This window comes from Eublepharis macularius, chromosome 2 (genome assembly GCF_028583425.1).
Source record: "Eublepharis macularius isolate TG4126 chromosome 2, MPM_Emac_v1.0, whole genome shotgun sequence".
Taxonomy (NCBI): domain Eukaryota; kingdom Metazoa; phylum Chordata; class Lepidosauria; order Squamata; family Eublepharidae; genus Eublepharis; species Eublepharis macularius.
Window position 1 is genome coordinate 129014684 of NC_072791.1, and position 21263 is coordinate 129035946.

Consider the following 21263-nt stretch of genomic DNA (forward strand, 5'->3'; position numbering starts at 1 on the left):
TCTTTGTTGGTTTGTGGGAGGGCTGGTGGTGATATTTTTCTTTAAAGTTGTGGAATTTTCCATGGTTGCCTGATAATTGGCAATAACCGAGTTGGAGATACCTGAAATTCCCCTTTCCGCTGGAGGGCTTTCCCTGAAAGGGATGAGCTGCCCTTGTCTTCAACTGCCAGAAATCCAAAGGACATTGTACAGCTTGCTTTTATATTTATATTTAATTATTATAATGATAATAATAATAAACTGCTGGATTTTAAATGGATCCCATCATGCTGCCCTTCCCTGAAGTAAATACCAGTTCATGGTTAATGGTGGAAAATGTTTGGGCTGTGAAGTACGTCAAACCAGATTATTATTACTTAGTTGGGTAACCTTTTGCTTTAATTACTGCCTTACAACGCCTTCCCATGGAGTGAACCAAGTCTTTTAGTTCTGCAGCTGTTATAACGTGAAACCATGATTGAGTTATTGCTTCTATTAATTGTGTTTTATTGCTGGGTTGTTTCTCACTAGCCAGTTTCTTTAGTCGGCTCCATAGATTTTCAATGGGGTTAAGGTCTGGGCTATTCCCAGGCCATTCCAACAGTGGAATATGATTACCTTGAAACCACTTTTTGCACACAGCAGCAACATGACATGGAGCTGAATCTTGTTGAAATATAAATGCTTCATTATCTTAGAAAAGATCACGTGTGGAAGGCTTCAGTTTGGGCTCAAGTATTTCATTTATGTATTTTGGGGCATTTATATTGCCATTTATCACGCAAATTCTGCCCACACCTTTTGATATCATACAACCCCATATCATAACACTAACTGGGTGTTTCACAGTAGGTGTAATGCAATCTGGATGCAAATCTTCTCCGATTCTTCTTCTCACTTATTTTATGCCATCACTACCAAACGGAGATTTGAGTCTCATCACTCCCAATAAATCTGTCCCATTGTTCCGCTGTCCAGTTAACATGGGTTTTAGCCCAGTTTAATCTTTTCAACCTTTGAGAGATAACAATGGTTTTTTTCGTGGAATTCTAGCATTAAGACCAAATTTCTCCAGTCTACGCTGAACAGTCCTTGTACTCAACTTCACATTGAATTGCGCCATTTCGTTCTGTATGATTTTCGTTCTGTATGATTGCACCATTTCGTTCTTTATGATTTTCTTCTGTCACCTAGGCTCAGTCTCTCAATTCTTCTATCATCCCTTGCTTGTGTGCACCTTTTCCTGCCTTTACCAGTCTGGTTTTGTAGTGACTGAGTTGCCTTATACCTCTTCAAAAATTTAGAAATGTCACCTTTGGTTAAGTTTCCACCAATTTTTCTTCTAATTTCTTCATAACTGTAGGCTTGTTCACATAATAGTACTATTTTACATCACTTTCTGGATGACCAGTCAACTCTTTGTGCCATTTCTTTAATTTTATTACGTTTTACAAGATCACTAAATGAAAGAACACAAAACAAACCAACCAACTTGATAGCAATCACATAACACACTGACAAATGACCTCCTCTCAGCTCCAATACATGACATCAATAACTGAATCCTACTGTGACCTGATTGTCTCATTACCAAAACAAGATGACACCTGATTGGCTCTCTAAAGACTCATGCTCATTGGCTACATTCAAATGAAGAAAAGCTACTTCATATCAACCTAAGCAAGTTGTGCTTCCTTTTCCTGGTTATTTGGCTATAACATTTGATAGAATACAGATAATTGAACAAACTTTGTTGCATTACATTCTTGATTAAATTATCTTTCCATTGATATATTTTATGGTATTACTCCAAAAAAAAGTCAAACCTCAAAAATGCACTTTTCCCAAAAGATTTCCACAATTTTGGCCACTAGTGTACTTTATGCGGACGATGCAGTATTACTTTCTTGTACAAGGGTGGGGCTCAGACGTCTGCTGAATAGATGTCTTAGCTTCTTCTCTACAAACAAATTACAGATGAATTATGAGAAATCCAAAATATTAGTATTTGCCAAGTCCTGTAAAATCCAAAAATGGATATTTGATGGAAAAGAAATAGAGCAGGTAAAGCACTTTAAACATTTGGGTCTTCTCTTCACTTATATGTCCTGGTTAAGCCATCGTAAATCAGCAATTAATATAGCTACCATTAGTGCATCAGCCATCTCACACTTCTTTTTCAATAGAGGCAATCAATTTGTTCCAGCCGTGCTAAAAGTTTTTAAGGCCAAAGTGATGCCACAGATACCGTATGGTATTCCAGCATGGATAAGTGCTTTCGAGGCTGGTATTGAAAGAGTTCAATCCAAGTTCATGAGAAAAATCATGGGTCTCCCATACTGTGTTCCATATGCAGTCCTTTGTTTAGAAACTGGCCTTAACATGGTAGAAACAAGAGCATGGCTTATGTCAATTAAATATTGGCTACGAGTGCACTATAATGCTGACCCCAGGAGCTTTTTACATCAAATGCTGTCAGAATTTACCATCTCCAACTGGACTGCCTCCATAGAGAAAAATCAACTACAATGGGCTTATCTTTAGATTCATTATTTATGCTCCCTTTTCCAAATGCATATCAATCAATTAAATGCAGAATTTTGGACACTGAATTGCAAAAGCTTGCCAGTTCTGCCAAAAAATCCTGCTTTCCTCTGAATTTTGAAATCCCTTTAATTACTGGCCAACTGGCTCCTTACCTATCTGCCTCTTATACTCCACAGATGCACAGAGCATTCGCACTCGCTAGGTGCAATGCTATCCCTTCTGCAGTCACCTATGGCAGATATCATAAGATCACATATTCTGCAAGACTTTGTGCTTGTAATTCAAATTCAGTTGAGTCAGTTTTTCATATCCTACTCCATTGTTCCCAGTATGCTGATATACGTTTTAATCATTTAGACCTAATTTTACTTAATACGCTGGGCCATTCTGAGACATTAATGGTGTACCGTCTTCTGAATGATTCGTCATCTGAAATAACTGAAAAGGTAGCCCTATTTTTATGTCTGGTAATCAAGGATTGAGTGAAAAACGTCTAACTGCTTTCACTCAAATTACCCTTGTTACCGTTATATTTGTTTACTGCCCGTATTGATAACCTGAGATATGCCAATAAAGGCTTTGTTGTTGTTGTACTACTTTTATGAATCATAGGGAAATTTTAACTCAGGCTCGTCCCTCCTTCTGTTCATAACATTGACAAAGGTTTGCTGCTATACTACTATTATACTACTATATTACTTTTATACTGCTATTAACTAAGTTGTTAAGAAGGATAGGAATGCAAAGTTGAGAAAAAGGTAAAAAATAAAGAGGGGGGGACACGAAAAAATTGGGTGGGGGAGATAGAAATGTAGATCATGAATGGAAGAGAGCAAAATGAAGGAGAGAAAAGTGTGGAAAAGAGGGAGTAAAATTAAGGAAAAAAGAAGGAAAGGTTATTTTATTTTCCTGTGATCACTAACAGATATGGCTGAACATGCAAAACTATGGAGCTGGGTGAAAGGAATGGAAGAGGGAAGCAGACTGCTGGAAACAACAACCTTATTAGGAAGCCACATCTTAGCAATTATGGTAGCAGCCATCAGCTATGCTTGATGGTCTCGCCTACTCCAATGTGGGCTTAGTTGATGAGCTTAGCAACATCTTGTAATAGGCTACTGTTTGCTTCTGCCTCCTTATAGTAGAGATTGCAGAAAGGTACAGTGATCAGACAGTCAGAGCTATGACTATTTACTGTGCTCTGCCTTCCCTACATTAAAAGTAAAATGAACAGAAATGCATTCACTGAATGCAGCATGACTCTAGCTTCATGCACCCTTGAGCTGACTGGGGACCCTTGAGTTTTGTACCCCTACATCCCCTCCCTAGGCAGCCCTGGATGTCACTTCTGAGTTTTCCCTAGAAGTGATGTTATGCCAAAAGCAAGACAGTGATTTTAAAAAATTTTTATCCCCTCCCCCAGTTATGAGAAGACTACAGTTTCCCAAGGTAGAGCACAATTTCCCTAATAGTTTGTACACACAAGATAAACTATGCCTTACAGAATCCAGTATGTCCCTTCTTTGCTCCTCTAAAAATATTTTTGCTAGTGCAACCACTGCTGTTGATATCATGGAGAAATGAAAGACTGGTGTCTTCAAGTTTTTTCCATAAAGAAAAGGCTGTCATAGTAATGAAAATGCCCTATTCACATACATATGAAACACCATCCTATTCATGGGAGACAGTATTAACAAACTCCGTCTTTAATAGAATGTTTCCTATCTTGTTCACAGAGTTTCCTTCATACACTTATGCCTGCCATTATCAGTGTATTAAACACCACTACGTTTTATGAGTGAAGAACTGATTAAGAGATTGAAAAGGGCTAAAATAAATTATCCAATCTTTTCATGCATTCTTTCACTTTTACATTTTCAAAAAGGAACTTTATTTTACCAATGGAAGTATGAACAGCAGAATCAAGATGGGGGCACATTTTCTTCTTTTTAAAACATGTTTCCTTTCACTCTGCTACACATAATAATATCAAGTCCTTTTTAGTCAATAGAATCCTCAAAGACAGGAGTATCTGGGAAAGCAGCAAAAAAAAAGCACATGAAAGAACTAAACGCTACCCTTTCAGAAAAAAATGAAAAATCACAGGAAAAATAGGTCAACTCCACAAATGTTTCAGTTACATATTATACAAACACACACACACACAAATTTAGTGGTGAAGAAACTACATTTCTCAGGGTCAAAGAAATGAATCAGGATGGTATAGAAAAAAAGAGAGAGAGAAACTGATATTATGATAGAAGATCATCATGCCTTTTATGAGACGATTTTTTTCCAGCTTAGAAAATGTGTGGAGATTTAGTGAAATAATGCAGATGGATGAAATTTCAGAAGCAGTTGGCTTTATCATGAGACAGCAATTTAGAACAATGAACTGCCTGTCAACTCCCCTTATTCACTTGGTTTTAAATACTGTCTCATACAGAGCGCTATGAAGGTACCTAGGCGGATCCTTAACATTGCGTATCAACATTTGCTGCAAGCAGCTTGCTATTAGTTTTATATTAATTGGCATACTCTAGCCTTAACAAAGTGATGTTAGGAATAGATGAGTATTCTTTGTTCATATATGCCTTCTGCCCACATATAGGTGGTGGTGGTGGTGGGGGGGGGGGGTTTCCAGCAAATATCCTTTTTAAAGACAACTTCTGAAAATTTCTGAATCTAGTTTGGCACATGATCTAACACTTTCCAAACAATTCACAAAATTGCAATGAATGGGAATAGCTTCCATGAAGTCACTTCTTAGTACTGAATGTATTTTGTACTGAATACCAAAATACAAAAAGCACACAATATGTTTATCCGCTATACAGGTCTTGATCCAGATTTATTTCAGATAAGGTCTTGCTACATATAGTATATAGACTTTGCTGACAGGGCAGAGAAGATTTATTCCAAGGGTCCGGTTTTTGTGGATGTTACTAGTACCCCTTGCATTTTACAATGTGAAACAGACCTTAATGAAATTAGAAAGTAAATGATCTCATGTTTTTTTTACCCACTAAACAGATAAAATGCACTCTCAACCATTACGTATGGATGTGAAAATTGGGCATTGAAGAAAGTTGACAGGAAGAAAATTGATTCATTTGAAATGTGGTGCTGGAGGAGAGTTTTGCAGATACCATGGATGACTAAAAGGACAAATAAGTGGGTACTAGATCAAATCAAGCCTGAATTCTCACTAGAAGCTAAAATGTCAAAACTGAGGCTATCGTACTTTGGTCTCATCATGAGAAGAAAAGACTCTCTGGAAAAGTCAATAATGCTAGGAAAAGTGGAAGGTAGTTGGAAAAGACTCTCTGGAAAAGTCAATACTAGGAAAAGTAGAAGGCAGTTGGAAAAGAGGAAGAATTAAAACAAGATGGTTTGACTTAATAAAGGAAGCCATGTTCTTCAGTTTGTTATGATAGGACATTTTGGAGGTCTTTCATTCATAGGGGTGCTGACCTGAATAGCCCAGGTGAGGCTGATCTCATCAGATCTCAGAAGCTAAGCAGGGTCGGTCTTAGTTAATAATTGGATGGGAGACCTCTAACACCAGGGTTGCAGAGGCAGGCAATGGCAAACCACCTCTGTTAGTCTCTTGCCATGAAAACCCCATTGGGGTCACCATAAGTCAGCTTCGACTTGAGGGCACTATTCACCACTACCATTCATAGGGTTGCCATAGGTTGAGGCGACTTGACGACAGATAACACACACACACACACTCAACCATAGTACCCAGATGTGAGCACCTATTTGTTATTCTTTTAAGGGATAACTTAAAAACTTCTTCCAAGTATGTCTCATATCCCACGTTGGTTCAAAATGTTTCTGTTCATAGCGCCAGCACATCTATACGGGTATTCTTAACATGTTTTCTAGGTACACGGGCCAGAATTTTCTTCTTACCTGAAGACCAACATTGTCTGCTTGTCCACCTTTCACTAACTGAGAAATAAAAAGACCACAGGCAAATTCAACACCTCCTCTCACACTTATTCCAAGACCTTCAGGATGCAGACGATCCAGCCTCACTTCTTTCAGTTTTCTGCAAAGTTGGAAGGTAGAACAGGAAACCAGTTGTGACAATTTCAGCATTTAGGAACAAAAGAAGCCCTTAAGTTCAAAAGTCCATCTTGCCTCCAAAAGTCAGTCTAATCCAATATCCTGTTTCCCCCAGCTATCAACCAGAGAAGTACACTATTTGTGACCAAGAAAGTTTTGTTTAGCCATCATAGCCTATAATTATTGACAGAAATATTCCACACATTTTTTCTACTCTTCTTTTAAAAGAATTTAAGTTACTGACCATTACCTCATCTTGTTCTAGTGAATTTCATAAGTTAATTAAACGTTAAAATTTTGCACCTTTTCCAGTGCTACTAGTTTTAGAAATAGCATGAAAACAACTGTACATGGTATTTCACATGCAACTGCACCATAGCTTTATATATGATTATTGCACTGTTCTATACCTACCTAGATCGCTTAGGTGTCAGTTGATCATATTCTACTTGATGTTTTAATGGGATAAGAGGACGGATGGCCTCAAACAAAGGCAGACGACTAGGTTCATTGATTACATATTTCAAATCGCCCACCAACACGGGAAGATTCATTGATCTATAAAGTGAAGTTAAAGATGGTTAGGCTGGGAATGCACAATTAACAGTACAGATATATTAAGTTACCTGGCTAAAGTTTGTTTTTGCATGATAGTATTTTTTCTTCTCAGCACAAACTACAAATGCATGTTAAAAAGTGGTAAAAACTGTTATTTTCACACATTATCAGCTGATATATTGTTAAATAGAACAGCATATTTATCTAGATTTCCTTTTAGGAATTCTAATGTTTTATTGTTATTCTAAAATTTAGTGTAAAGGGGACAAATTATGAGAAATTTTGTTACCTTTCAATCTTTCTCATCACTTGAAAACCTCATGGCAGATAATATTTGGCCTTTGGTTACAGGTCTAACATAATGTTATTCTGCTGTGTTTAAAATATAAACCCTGTAGTAGTCATGTGAACTCTGGCCAATAGGCTTGCACAGACAATCACTCCTGATGTTTGCCCCATATAGGCATTTTCTCCGTGTAAGCAGCATAAAACAATAACAAAGCAAGTTCATTGTTGAGTCAGCAGAGGAATAATGCTAGCCAGCTGGGGAAACAAGTTTGGTTTTTTAAAAATATTTTGGACAAAATTGACATTTTCTTGAGAAATAGTGACTGACCATTTTTACAATTATAACTGCTAAATGCATAAAATATTGAACTGTAGTTTCTGAGCTTAAAATACTTGCAAACTCATCCTAAGAATGCATATATGGAAGTAAGCACAACTGTCTTCAACATGGCTTACTCTCAGGTAGTGCTGAGTGTATTGTTAGTTCTGTTTGCCTAATAAAGGTATTCTTAACTTTCTGTTACTGCCAAGTACTGGAGCATTTTTATTAATTGCCCAGCTAACAACACATGGTGACCATGAAACAGATCTCACAAACCTGTAGCCTGAAGGGGTAAAAAGGTGCTGGAAAAACCCAAGCCCTACCAAGAAACTTCAGTGAACAGGCCTTTGTCTTTAGCACGGCGGAAGTGGCAAATACTGCTAGTTCCATATACTACCCCCAGTGAGTGGCTCAAATGGAAATGCAAACCTGAATTGTTCCCAAAAACTTCAGGATAAAAAGCTAGCATGAAAATAACAAGTCACTACTAGTCTATCTAACAGGAGATTAGGCAGATAATATCCTACTCTCAGGGTGAGTGGGGATTTCTTAAAATGTGACAAAGTGATGGAAGATTCTGAAAAACATTTTATAACGAGGTGCAGTATGATTCATGAACAGGCAAAATTTCATTTATGCATACTAAATGAAAAAGAAGACTATAGATGATTTCACTAATTTTTTATACCCATTAGCTGATCATTGTAAATATGGCACTCTATACAATGAAGTGAATCAAGACAGAGTTGATGTAGGGGCTACTGAACTCAGATTGCTTGGAAAGTGAAATTTTGCCTACTGGGTCCCAAAAATCTACTAAATGAGATGTTGTGAGATCAAGCAAGAAGTTTGTCTTAGGACAAAGAACAAGTTTTCAGATTAACCATAGCACCTGTTCTGGTGACTTTTGATTGAGAGAGAGAAAATTATGATTTTAGTAGATGCCTCATCTTACTTACTGGGTGCAGTAGTATAATGCAGGGATCCCATTCCCCCGGTGGGGTGGGATCCCCCGCTTTCACCTTCCAACCCTGGCGTCACTCACCTGGCTGACGGAGAGAAAGGTGCTGGAAGGGACTTTTCCTGGCATGATCCCCGAGTGGTGTAACGACGTTACTCCCAAGAATGACATCATCTTGCTGCCCCAAGAGTGCTCCCACGCTTTGCATTGGGCTGAATTGGGCCCCAAATGGGCCAAATAGGGCCCTTTGAGGCCCAATTCAGCTCGCTGTGAAGCACACGTACACTACTGCACCCATGCGATGACATCAACAGAAACGACGTTATTGCGCAGCTGTGGGACCAAGTGCGCACAAGACAAACATGAAAGCAGAAAGAAGGAGGTAAGCACCAGGTCTCCCCGCTCCCACTGGGACGGTAATGGGACCTGGAAACCCTACTATAATGTCACTATAGGATAGCCAACTTTGGTTGCTCATCCTAGCCTCAAGGACTCTGCCAATGTACAAAAGTATTATGCTCAGACTGATAAAGAGGCACTGACAATTAGGAGTGATCAGAAACACACATGATTTCTCTTCCTTTCTCCCCACTCCCCTAAGCAGTTGGTTTGCGTGCAGAGAAAAGGAAAGAAATCGACCCCAGCTCCCAGATGATTCCCTGATCAGCTGTGAGTCAGCTTCTGACCAACAGACTGTTTTAAATTTGTTTGGCAGCTGTTCAAGTTGCACAATGCAATCAAAATACACCCTTGATTGGCTCACGTTCTGATAGTGAGTGAACAAAGTAAGTTCAATTTTCAAACAGGTTTGTTAAGAAATTCACAGCATCCCTAATAATAACCACATGAACTTGTCTCCATGAGATTATCATTGGGTTTTTATGACCAAAACAGACCCCTGCTCCCTGTTCTCATGATGAAAGGCTGAACGACCTCACACTTGAGCTACAATACTTTTAAATGCAGATGATTCTTTAGACATTTGACAACACCCATACACCTGGGGAAATACCTGACTGTTACTGATGCTCTTTCTAGACAGTCATTGGCTGTGTGGAAGTTGTACACTAAAATAAGATCATATTTGGTTCTCTGTTGCTTGCCTTCCAGCATCAGACAAAGTTGCAGGAAATCTGGATGAACCAATACATGATACTGCAAACTATAGTGAAGAAGGCTGGATTGAGAAATGCAAATGGGACAGGGAGTGCCAAAAAGTTTTGGCAGGTGAATCACAAGACTATTAAGTTTAAGGTCAATTATTAAGAAGAGGAAATGCCTTGATCCCAGAATTAACCGGGGGCTGACGTTTGCAGACTGTGCAGGTGAGGGATGCAGGCACACCCACAATAATCTTCTTGCCTGGCTGACTCTCAGCAGCAGCTGCGGCTCAGGTGGCAAGCCCCATTTTAGACTCCCCCAGCTAGCCAATCAGCAAAGGGCTTGGGGGCGGGTCCTGATGGTGGACCTGGGAAGCACATGCTTCAGCAGGTCCACAAGCTGCGTGTAAAGCTGGGAGCTGGCTGGGCCCATGTGACAGTTGGGTCTGACCAGCACCCCACCCAGCCGACCCTTGGTTTGTATGGGGTTATATGAACTTGTTAGGGACTGCGGGTGTTCGTATGACTTTTATGCAGTGGTGTTGGGGGTTTGGGGTTGTCTTCTAGTATTGTCACAACTTTAGGTAAAGTGGTTTTGACATTGGGCACAGATCCTTTGGGAGAAACACTGCCTGCATGCACTGTTTCCCCCTAGTGGTAATCCCCAGAAGGGATCTTGAGGCAAGGCATGGCAAGGACAAGCCCAGTTTAGGGGCTGTCGGGACATGCCCGCTCCCAGGTGACAGGGGAGCCACACAGAGGCTTACGCCCATGTGGAATCCCATTTACTGTCATCCTGCCATTCCCTACTTCAGCCAATGGGCTGAAGGGATGGAAGGGTCGGGGGGTCATTGGCTGGCAGGCAGGTCAGCCAATGCTGGAATCCGCATGCTATGCTGCACCCATGCTCCTAACTGTAACCAATAAAGTTGTGGCCTTTTGACTTCAGCTGATGCCTCTGTCTGTTGCCTTGCCCCCACCCCTCGCCATCGAGCTGACCCTGCAATGCCTGATCTTTCCAATGAAAATGCATGAGATTCTTTCCCAAATCCACAGCAGACACCAGCATATTGCAAAATTTAGGGCACAAGCAAAGAAATCAGCGTGAAACTTCACTTTGAAGAACTGGTACTCAGAAGCACAACATGGGAATTCTTCATGGAAACTTTCCTGTTTGTAAAAGCTTGTAAAAGAATGAATCCGTAGTGATTCTGTTGTTCTCAACAGAATTATTCTAGGCTAAGCAACAGCAGAACTCAACACCATACTATCTCTCTGTGCTTTGGACAACATCTGTCATCACAGATACTAGATATCCTAGTATGTTACTTGAGGTACAAGTGATGCATTATTAATGACAATCGCGCACTATAATGACATCATCCTCAAACAATGAAGATAATTCAAACTAAAAATGCATAATGTTCTCACTTGAAGAAATAAATAGTTGTTGCTTTGGATGACATATTTCTTGTATTGCCCTAGAATTCTTAATAACAAACACATTTTAAACCACAAAATAAACAGGGTTTTGCATATATAGATACATAAATGTAATGTAGTCTAAAATATTATTACCGAGGGTGGGTAAATTAGTCAATTTCAGCAGAAGCCAAAATTGTTTTGTGGTACATTAAAGATTAATAAACTTAGTGAACATATGCAGCTGCCTTATACTGAGTCAGAGCATTAGTCCATTTAGCTCAGTACTGTGACTGGCAGTGCTCCCTTCTTATTGTGGCATCAGCTGTCATAGACCACAGCACACTACATTTTGTGCATGAAGTGGTTGCCGCAATAGGTAAGCGTATATACCCTCAATGAAGGAAGAAAAAAAGATTATTTTTTTCAAACAAATTAGGCAACGTAAGAGACAGAAATCAGTGAGATGCAGTACAAATGACTACAGAATACAACCAAATGTAACCCCCCCCCCAATTATCATGGGATGTGGCTCACTCTTAATACAAACATTAATATAAAAGCATTATTGTTAATCAGTTGTAATAACTTATATACCATCACCAATGAACATAATACTTAGAAGTGTAACATAAGCAGAAGACAGATTATTCCTCAAGGTGCTCGTTCTCTAAATTTCAGAAGAGAAGCCAACAGAGGGAAGGAAGGGGAGGGAGGAAAGGAAGAGGCAAATAATAGCAGAATCTATGTGCCTTATATGAATCTCCAGTTTTCCATCCTTGAACATAGTGTTAGAGCAAGTGGTTGCTTCTCAGCTCCAGCGGCTCTGGATTTTCTGGAACCTTTTCAATCTGGCTTCAAGCTGGGATTTGGAACAGACTGCCCTGGTCACCTTGGTTGATGACCTCTATCAAGAACCAGAAAGGGGGAGTATGACCTTGCTAGTCATGCTGTCAGAGTCCTTTGATACCAGGGTATCCTACTGAGTCCCCTCTCAGTCCTGGGCCCAAGGGGCTTAGTGTTACAGTGGTTCAAGTGACTGCTCTGGGTGACCAGACTTAGAAGGTGGCATGGAGACCAACAGAGCTTGCTATTTGCTATTTACATGAAGCCACTGGGAGAGGTCATCAGTAGGTTTGGGCTGCACTGTCACCAGTATGCGGATGATACCCAACTCATCTTTTCTTTTCCACCTAATTTGGAGGATGCTGTTGATGTTCTGAACTAGTGCGTGGAGCCAGTAAAGGGCTGGGTGCAAGTGAAAAGCTGAAACTTAATCCTGACAAAGACATTCTCTGGGTTAGTAGAAAGGCTGATCAGCAGTGTGAGATCTCCCTGTTTTGGATAGAGTTACACTCCCCTTGAAGTCAGGTTTGCAGCTTAGGAGTATAGTTTGACATATCAGTCACCTCAGTGCCGGATCCAGGTGCGCGGACGCCCGGGGCAAACCTTGCCCGGGTGCTCCGCACGTGCGCGCACGCGCTCCCAGCGCTGTGTGATGACGTCACTTTTGTGACGTCGTCATGCAGGGCAGGAGCCATGCGCGGCAAGCCGGCCGCTCCAGCGCCTGGTGAGCCATGGAACTGGCGGTGGCACGGGCATGCGCTGGGGCGGCTGGCTGGCTTGGTGCGCATGCAGGACCTCCCAGCCCTGCGCTCAGCCACCCCGCGTGGCAAGCCAGCTGCCCCAGCGCACGCTCTCACTGCCAACAGCTCCACGGCTCACCAGGTGCTGGGGTGGCCGGCTTGCCACGTGGCCAGCTGAGCGCAGGGCTAGGAGGCCGTCCACGCAGTTAGCGTGCCCCGCTTCCCTGTGCCGTCCGCGCAGCAAGCCGGCCGCCCCAGCACACGGTGAGCCACGGAGTTGGCAGTGGCGAGGGCATGGGCTGGGGCAGCTGGCTTGCCGCGCTGGTGGCTGAGCGCAGGGCTGGGAGGTCCTGCGCGCGCGGCAAGCCAGCCAGCCACCCCATCGGCGGGGCTGGCAAGGGTTTCCCAACCCTGTGTTCAGCCTCCCGGGCAGCTGGCAGCCGCGCCCGGCACCCCCTCTGTCACGGGCTGGGCCAGCCCAAGCAGGGTGGTGCAGGTCTAAACCTTGGTACCAAGTCCAGAGGGAGTTTCAGGAGCCAAAAACCAAGTCAAAGCAGTGGTCAGAGCACAAGCTAATGCCAGAAGTGAGTCCAGAGTCCAAGAGCAAGGTCAGGTACAGTCCAAGGTCAGTTACCGGTAGTGTCAGATCCAACAGTAGGCACGGGCAAGGTTCATGGAGCATGGAGTGGTTGCAGGCAGTAGACATGTTGCTTCCATGCCTGGCTGTTGCTCCTGACTGGCTTTTATAGCCAGGCATGGTTTTCAGCCAGCTGCTGGGGCTCCATCCTTACATTACTCATCATCGCTCTCCGGCAGCTGCCGTTGGCTCAGGAGACGAGCACTGCGCCGTCTCTCCTGCAGCTCCAGTCTCTGGCGCTGTCTGCGGCATTCTCTGGGTGTGCCATGACACCCTCTGGCTGGGCCATGACACCCTCTTTGGCGGCGCTGGGGGCAGGCTACCCCCCCTTCCCCCCCTCAATCCGGCCCTGAGTCACCTTAGAAAGCCAGCTGGCTGCAGTGACGTGAAATGTGTTTGCCCAGCTTTGGCTGGTATGTCAGCTGCACCCTTTCTAGGCAGATCTAGCCATAGAGATCCATACCTTATTTATCTCTCAACTGGACTACTGCAATGAGCTCTACTTGGGGCTACCCTTGAAGAGTGTTTGGAAGCTGCAACTGGTGCAGAATGCTGTGACTAGACTGCTGGTTGGGGCCAAGTACTGGGAACATGTGAACCCAATATTACAGCAATTACACTGGCTATTTACCCACTACAAAACCCAGTTCAAGGCTCTAGACTTTAAAGCCCTCCCCTCAAAGTTAACTCAGAGACTCCAGTTGGTACAGAACGCTGCAGCTTGATTATTATCAGGAGCTAGTCAGAGCATGCGTATTACTCTAATTCTTCAGTCCCTCCATCAGTTACTGAGCTCAATTCAAGGTTTTGGCAATAACATACAAACCCCTTCATAGCCTTGGTCCCTCATATCTACAGGAGCACCTCTCTTCCTATCCTCCACTATGGCAGCTTCACTTATCTGAACACGGTCTTCTGCAGGTGCTACCCTGCAAATGGGCAAAATCAACAACTGCCCATACATGTGGATTCTCTGTTGTGGCTCCCATCTTCAGGTCTGCTGGAAGAGGTCAGGATTCAGGAGGATTTTCTTACATAGGTAATAGGGCTGTGCTATAAGGAAACAGTTCAAAGAGATGCTTCAATAAAGGGACTGGGACTGTAGACGATACTACTGAGCACCTTCTATTACTGTCTTTCATTTTATCATGTCAAATTGTCTGTTTTATTTCAACATTGTTTCAGCTCTGTATCAGATTTCTGCTTGTTTTCAAATTTCTGCAATCTATACCCTACTGTATTATTTGCTGAATTCCCCAGCTGGTGACTGTATTGAACTATGTTGTGTCATTTGCCTTGAGTCTCAATGATAAACAAACAAACAAACAAACAAACAAACAAACAAACAAACAAACAAACAAACAAACAAACAAACAAACAAACAAACAAACAACATGGCTTGGGACCAGGGTACCTATGTTCCTGCCTGGAACGTAAGATTACACGGAAAGGCCCTCCTGACTGTCCCATCAACCAAAGAAGCTCAATTGGTGGGGACACGAGGGAAGGCCTTTTCAGTGGCAGCCCCGTGTTTATGGAACAATCTTCCTAGGGATGGGCACCTGGCCCCCTCATTCTCTCTCTTTAAAATATATATATATATATTGGTGAGTACATACAATGTTATTCAATACACAAATTCCCTGTCTTATCTAAATTATATCAGCCCCCCTTTCCCCCCCCCTTACTGACTTCCAACAGCTTTCCAACCCCCAAACCCTCTTATTACTCAAATTACTCTTAACCATAATTTTTCTAAATCCTATTGTGAGGCCCCGCCCCGCCGACCACGCCCTCCCCTCGTCCTGCCGTCCTCTGTGTCGTCACCAGGGGGAGGTGAAAGGGGCTCCCTCTGCCTCAGACTGGGTAGGGGCAGTGGTTCAGGCACCAAGGTCTGCCTCCTATCCGCTGGCCTGGAAGTCTCCCGCTCTCTCTCTGGCACACCTTCCAGCCAGCCTTCTCCTCCCCGGCGTCATCGGAAGCTCTCCTTTTATAATCCCTCCTGGTCCCACCCTTGACCCTACACCAATCCCCTCTCCCGGTGCAGCTGCCTCTCGTTCAGGCACCTGGCCGCTCCCTCCCGATTGGGCCCAGCATCCCTCCGTCTCCCCCTTGGCCCACACCCTCCCGCCCGTGGCTTGCTTCCTCCCTCCCCCGTCCCCAGCCAATCCCAGGCGGCGTGTCAGACTGGGGAGCCCTCCCAGGAGCCATCCAGCCAACCCAGGGCTGGGATGGCTCGCGGGGCATCCCTCCCCTCGGCCTCACTGTCCCAGCCCCCCCTGCCGGCGTTCGGCCACGCCCGTCCTCGGGACGCTGCCCGGGGCGGCCGCGGCGGAGGCAAAGCCGCCCCCTCCGCCGCGCCGGTCCCAGCTCGCCGCCTCGTTGCCGCCAGCATGCCGGGCGCCTGGTTCGGCCCTGATTGTTCCACCGCCGCTCAGCGGGCCTTGCTGCTCCGGCGGCGGCGGGCCTTGCTGCCCCGGTGGCGGCGGTAGGCCTCGCTGCTCTGGCGGCGGCGGCGGGCCCGCCTGTCCCGGCAGCGGCGTGTCCGGGACTCTTCTGGCCGCGGCCGGCCTCGGGCCCGTCGCCCCGGGCCTCTTGGTAAGCGGGGGTTGCTGTTGGGGGTGCAGAGGGTGGGGTCCCGGGAGGCCTGGCGGCGTGGCTGGGTGGTCCCAGTCCGGGGCGGGAGAGGCCCGCCCCGGACACCTATATATGTTATATCATTTATTCTAAGCGTGTTCAAATTCTTCTATATCTCCAATTTTCTATGTTTCACTGTTTAAACTATCTATTTTTTAATACAATCTCCTTATTACTAATATTAGCTTAGATTAATTAATAGCTAAGTTTCCCCATTAATGTTAAAGTTACTTCTCTCTCCCCTTTATAAAGTCACATATTAATAATTCTCAAACTGCCACAATCCTCCTTTCACATCCCATTTTTTTTCTAGATATTGTTTCAATTTCTCCCAGTCTGCAATATATTCTCCTGGATCAAGATCTTTAAGTTTTCTTGTCATTTTGTCCATCTCAGCCATGTACAGCAATTTGTAAATCCAATCTTCTATAGTTGGTATTTCTTGCACTTTCCATTTCTGCGCATACAAAATTCTTGCTGCTGTAGTCATGTAAAATAGCAATGTTCTGTACTGCCTTGGAACTTCTTCCATTCCCAAGTTCAGTAGCAACAACTCTGGGTTCTTATTTATTTGGGTTTGCAAAACCTCATTAATTATTTCTATTATATCTCCCCAGTATTGTTTAGCTACCTCACAAGTCCACCACATATGATAAAATGATCCTTCATGCTTTTTACATTTCCAGCATTTATCGGACATATTTGCATTTCCATGCGTAATCTTCTTAGGCGTTAAATACCGCCTATACATCATTTTGTATACATTCTCTTTAATGTTGGTACAAGTTGAAATCTTCAAAGTATTTTTCCACAAGTATTCCCATGATTCCATTGTTATTTCTTTATGAAGGTTTATTGCCCATTTCACCATCTGGACTTTGACTGTCTCGTCTTCCGTATACCATTTTAAAAGTATTTTGTATATTTTCGAAACATCTTTTTTGCCTTCTTGTAGAATCGCTTCTTCTAACTCCGAGTTTTTTAGTCTTTTTTTAATTGCCACGCTAAATATTTCCCAGGCTTATTTACACCTTCAAACGACTTCTGTTTCATTTTTTTAAAATTCCACTCCAATTCTCTATTGTTCATTGCCGTCAATTGTTCCTGCAGGATTTTCATATCCTGAAATATTTTCTTTTTTCCTGGTCTTTTTTTAAGTTGTATCTCTTTGGCTTTAATTTTTTCCATAATTTCAAGTCTCTTTTCTTCCCTACTCCTCCTAGCTCTTGCATTCAGATCCATTAGCATTCCTCTAATAACAGCTTTATATGTGTCCCATACTTTGTTAGTTGGTACATCCTTATTCAAATTGCACTGTATAAAAAATTTGGTCTCTCTTCGTAACAACGCCATATTTTCTTCCGTTTGCAGCAAGTCTTCATTCATCCTCTTTTCTTTTTCTTTTCCCCAAATCTCCACATAACTGGATTGTGATCTGAGCCTACCTTGGGCATTATCTCCACATCTCTAGTCCATACCACCAGTTCTTTGGAGGCCTAGATCATGTCAATTCTTGATAGTGTAAAATGTCTTGCAGAGTAAAATGTATATTGTCTATTTTTTGGATTTTGTCTCCTCCACACATCTTCCAGACTTTCTTGTTCCTTAATCGCAAAACACGATTTTGACAAAAGTCCTCTCTTTTTCTGTGCACTTTTAGATTTCTTGTCTTCTTCCAAATTTGTAACTCCATTGAAGTCACCTGCCAAAATTATTTGATCATAAGTCAATTCATCTAATTGTTCCTGTAAGTCCTTGAAAAAATTTTCTTTTGCCCCATTGGGCGCATAAATTCCAATCACCAAAACCTTCTTAGAGTTCCAAATTATTTCCACTGCAATATATCTAGCTTCTGTATCACTTAGAACCAGTTTTGGCTGTAGCTCCTCCTTTATATATAATACAACTCCTCTCTTTTTCTTTTTGGAAGCTGCTACAAATTCATTTCCAAGTTTTGCAAGTTTCAAATATTTCACATCCTGTTTTTTAATATGTGTCTCTTGCAAACACACTATATTACATTTTTGTTTTAAAAGCCAGTGGAAAATAGTCTTAACGTTTAAAAGGTGAATTTAGTCCATTTACATTCCAAGATATGATTTTACACTCCATGATCAAATTTTAGCTCCTTTTGGTAAGTCTTTTTCATTGTCCCTGATAAACCTTTCCATCTCGTGGCCAGATCTGATGATTTTCCTTACACCACCAAATTCAAAAGCCAGTCCTTCAGGTATTTCCCATCTGTATCTGATTTTCATGTCTTTTAACATCTGGACCAGCTCTCTATACTTCTTCCTCTCCAACAACACCGATCTGGGCAGTTCTTTCATGATTCTCACCACTTTCCCATCAACCTCTAATGGGTCCTGAAGTTGTTTACTCACAATTGACTCTCTTGTCTTTCTAGTTGTAAATTGCACAATCATATCTCTTGGTAACTTCCTTTGAGCTGCAAATTTTGAGTTAATTCTGTATGCCACGTCCAGAAGCGCTGCAATCTCCTCTTCTTCTTTTCCCAGGTATGCCGCCAAAATTTCTGTAATCTGCTCTTGGGCTGTTTTTTCCAAAACTTCCGGGATTCCACGAAATCTCACTTGTCTTTCCATTTGTTTACATTCAGCTACGGCCATTCTTCCCTTCACGCCTCTCAGCTCCATTCTCTGCACATCTGCCAAGGTATCAGTCGCCTTTTCTACTGTGTTAACTCTCTGCTGTGTAACTTGCATTTCTTTTTGAACCTGATCCATATTCTTCGCTAATTCTGCCATCTCCGATTTAAGTGTCTCTTTAAAGTCTTTCAAATTTTTCGCCATCTCTTGCATCATATCTTTAAGCTCTTTATTCCCTTCCGAAACTTTTTTGTCTAGGTTTTCCAGCGCCATTTGCCATTCCTTCTTCGACATCGTGGGGCTAGCTCTACTTCGCTCCCACGAGTCTGCTCTTTTCCTTAGCTCCGTGGTGCGATTTTATTATTTCCCTTAATTTTTAAAAGTCAAAGTTTAAGTTATTTTTGTAAAAACTGATGTTTATGCAGTCCAAAATGTTGGGCGTCTTTTCTCTATGGTTTTATTCTGAGGCAACCGCCCTTACCCTTGTCTAAGATGGCCTACTTCCGTTTTCCTTGAAGCCGGAGCTTTGCCCTCTTCAAAAATGGCGATATTCCACTTCCGCTGCTTACAAGCCGTTTCTCGCCAAGCTCTTTATGGTTCTGACGCACTTCCTGTTCCTCTCCGTTTCACAGCAGTTCTTGCGATGTTGAAAGTTTCTCACAGTCCACTATCTCTCTCTAGCCGCAGGTATGTAAACAATAATAGTTTTTCCGCTCTAACTTTTCTTTACAATGTCACTTTTTAATAATTTATTTGCCGGAGTTTTCTCAGTTATACATCAAGTCTTTTGCAGTTTTCTAGATCTCTTTGTCACTTTATTTCTTATTGTAATCAGTCCTGTAATGAGAGATAGCAATCTTTACCTTCTTAGATGTTTCTCTTGGGTTGTAATCGCTGCTTCGATTATCCAATCGATTCAGGTTCCCTTCTTAGTTTGCTGAAGCTTGGGCATGTAGGTCTTATGCCAAAATTTGACTCCAAAGTCGCTGCAGAGATCTCAGCAACCTCTCTTCGGGTGGGACCTCAAGGGTGGATGGGGGCTCGTTATGTAGAACCCCCCTCACACCCGAGATCAACGCACCCTCAAGGTCTTGAGCGTACTTGCCTGTTCTCTGCCTGAGAACAGGGGGCTGCGGGCAGTTTGCACCCCTCCAGCCCTACAAACAGCGACTCGGACAGCCCAGCTCCCTGAGCTGCGTTAGACCTCCGTGGATCCCAAGCCGGAAGTCCTGGCACCCTCATTCTCTATCGCCAGGAGGCTTTTAAAAAACTTGAAGACTTTTAAAATTTAGGATGGCTTTTGTTTAGCCACTTTTTAATGTATTACCTGTGTTTTTAATGTATTAACTTTTAAATGTTTTTACAAGTGTTTTTGATGTATTTTTATGTTTGCTTCTATTCTATATTGTAAGTTGCTGTAAGGTCCTCTAAGGTAGAAAGGTGGGTAATATTTTTTTAAATAATAAGTAAATAAATAAATAAAATCTGCTCAGCAACTGAGAGTCATGTAATGTGCGCCTCGCTTTCTGATGTGAGGCTAGGGAGAGGGAGGGACCAGTGAGACAAAATTCTGGGGGCTTAGTCACCCAGAAGACTATGTAGGATGCTGCTGGTGTATAATTATACGTTCAGTTCCTTGTTACTAAGTAGAAGGAGAGTGACCTTGTACAAATCAGTATCTTTCAGCCTACCTCTCAAGGGTATTTTGAGGTCAAAATACTGCAAGCATGTACACTACCTTGAACTCTTTGGGTACAGGGCCAGTGGCAGGGTTTCTGGCGCCTGATGCGAGATACCTACTTGCTCCCCCACCCCGCGAACCAATTTTTAAAAACAGAAGAAATTTAGGGAAAATGAAAAGCACAAAACTTGAAACTTTTTACATTTTAAATTTAATTTTTATTTATTAATTTAAATTTTAATTTTTTAAATAAGTGTAAGAATAACAACAATCTTTGTTTTTCTTATTGTGAACCAAAAATCTATTTTGTGAGCAGAAACAGCAACTTACGTTGAAGTTTTGAGCACACCTCCTTTTGTGTGTGTCTGTAAAAAAGTTTCCCTCTCTCTTTCTTCCCACCTCTCTCTAAACCCAGAGACTCTTGGTAGTAGAAGGAGGGCATCTCTTACAGGGCCTGCTTGTAGGAGAGAGATGTTTGGAAGGGGGAGACTGAGCGGAAGCCTTCTCTTTCTCTCCGACCCTCTCCAAGCCTTAAAATATTGATCACCTTTGTCCCTTTCTGGTCCCTTTTGGGAGCTACCCACCATGCTCATACTTCTCCTCCCCCCTTTGGATTTGAAGTGAATGGCAGCTGACAGCTAAGCATGTGGTATATAAATATTAAAATAAACTATTGGGGGAGAGGGGGAAGGTGGAGTGATATATGTAAACTAGGGAATGAGAGAAGGAAGGTGATAAAGAGGGGGCGCAGTGTGCGGCGCTGCTCTGCTGGAGTGAAGGGGGAGCAGCATTGAGATCGGAAAATAGCAAGGGGGAGGGAGAATGAAAGGGAGAAGGGGGGAGGAAAGTAATAGAATTT

The 21263-nt window shown here is 42.6% G+C and overlaps 1 protein-coding gene across 3 annotated transcripts in view; it reads right to left on the reverse strand.

Moving 5' to 3' along the window:
- The window catches only part of USH1C (USH1 protein network component harmonin), a 123557-nt gene that overhangs the window by 92329 nt on the left and 9965 nt on the right, over window positions 1-21263 (reverse strand). For all 3 annotated transcript variants that reach the window (XM_054971502.1, XM_054971501.1, XM_054971500.1), the window contains exons 3-4: window positions 7018-7161; window positions 6448-6586 (exon numbers count right to left, since the gene is read on the reverse strand). In XM_054971502.1, the coding sequence (XP_054827477.1) occupies window positions 6448-6586; window positions 7018-7161 (283 nt within the window). The remainder of the gene's footprint in view (window positions 1-6447; window positions 6587-7017; window positions 7162-21263) is intronic.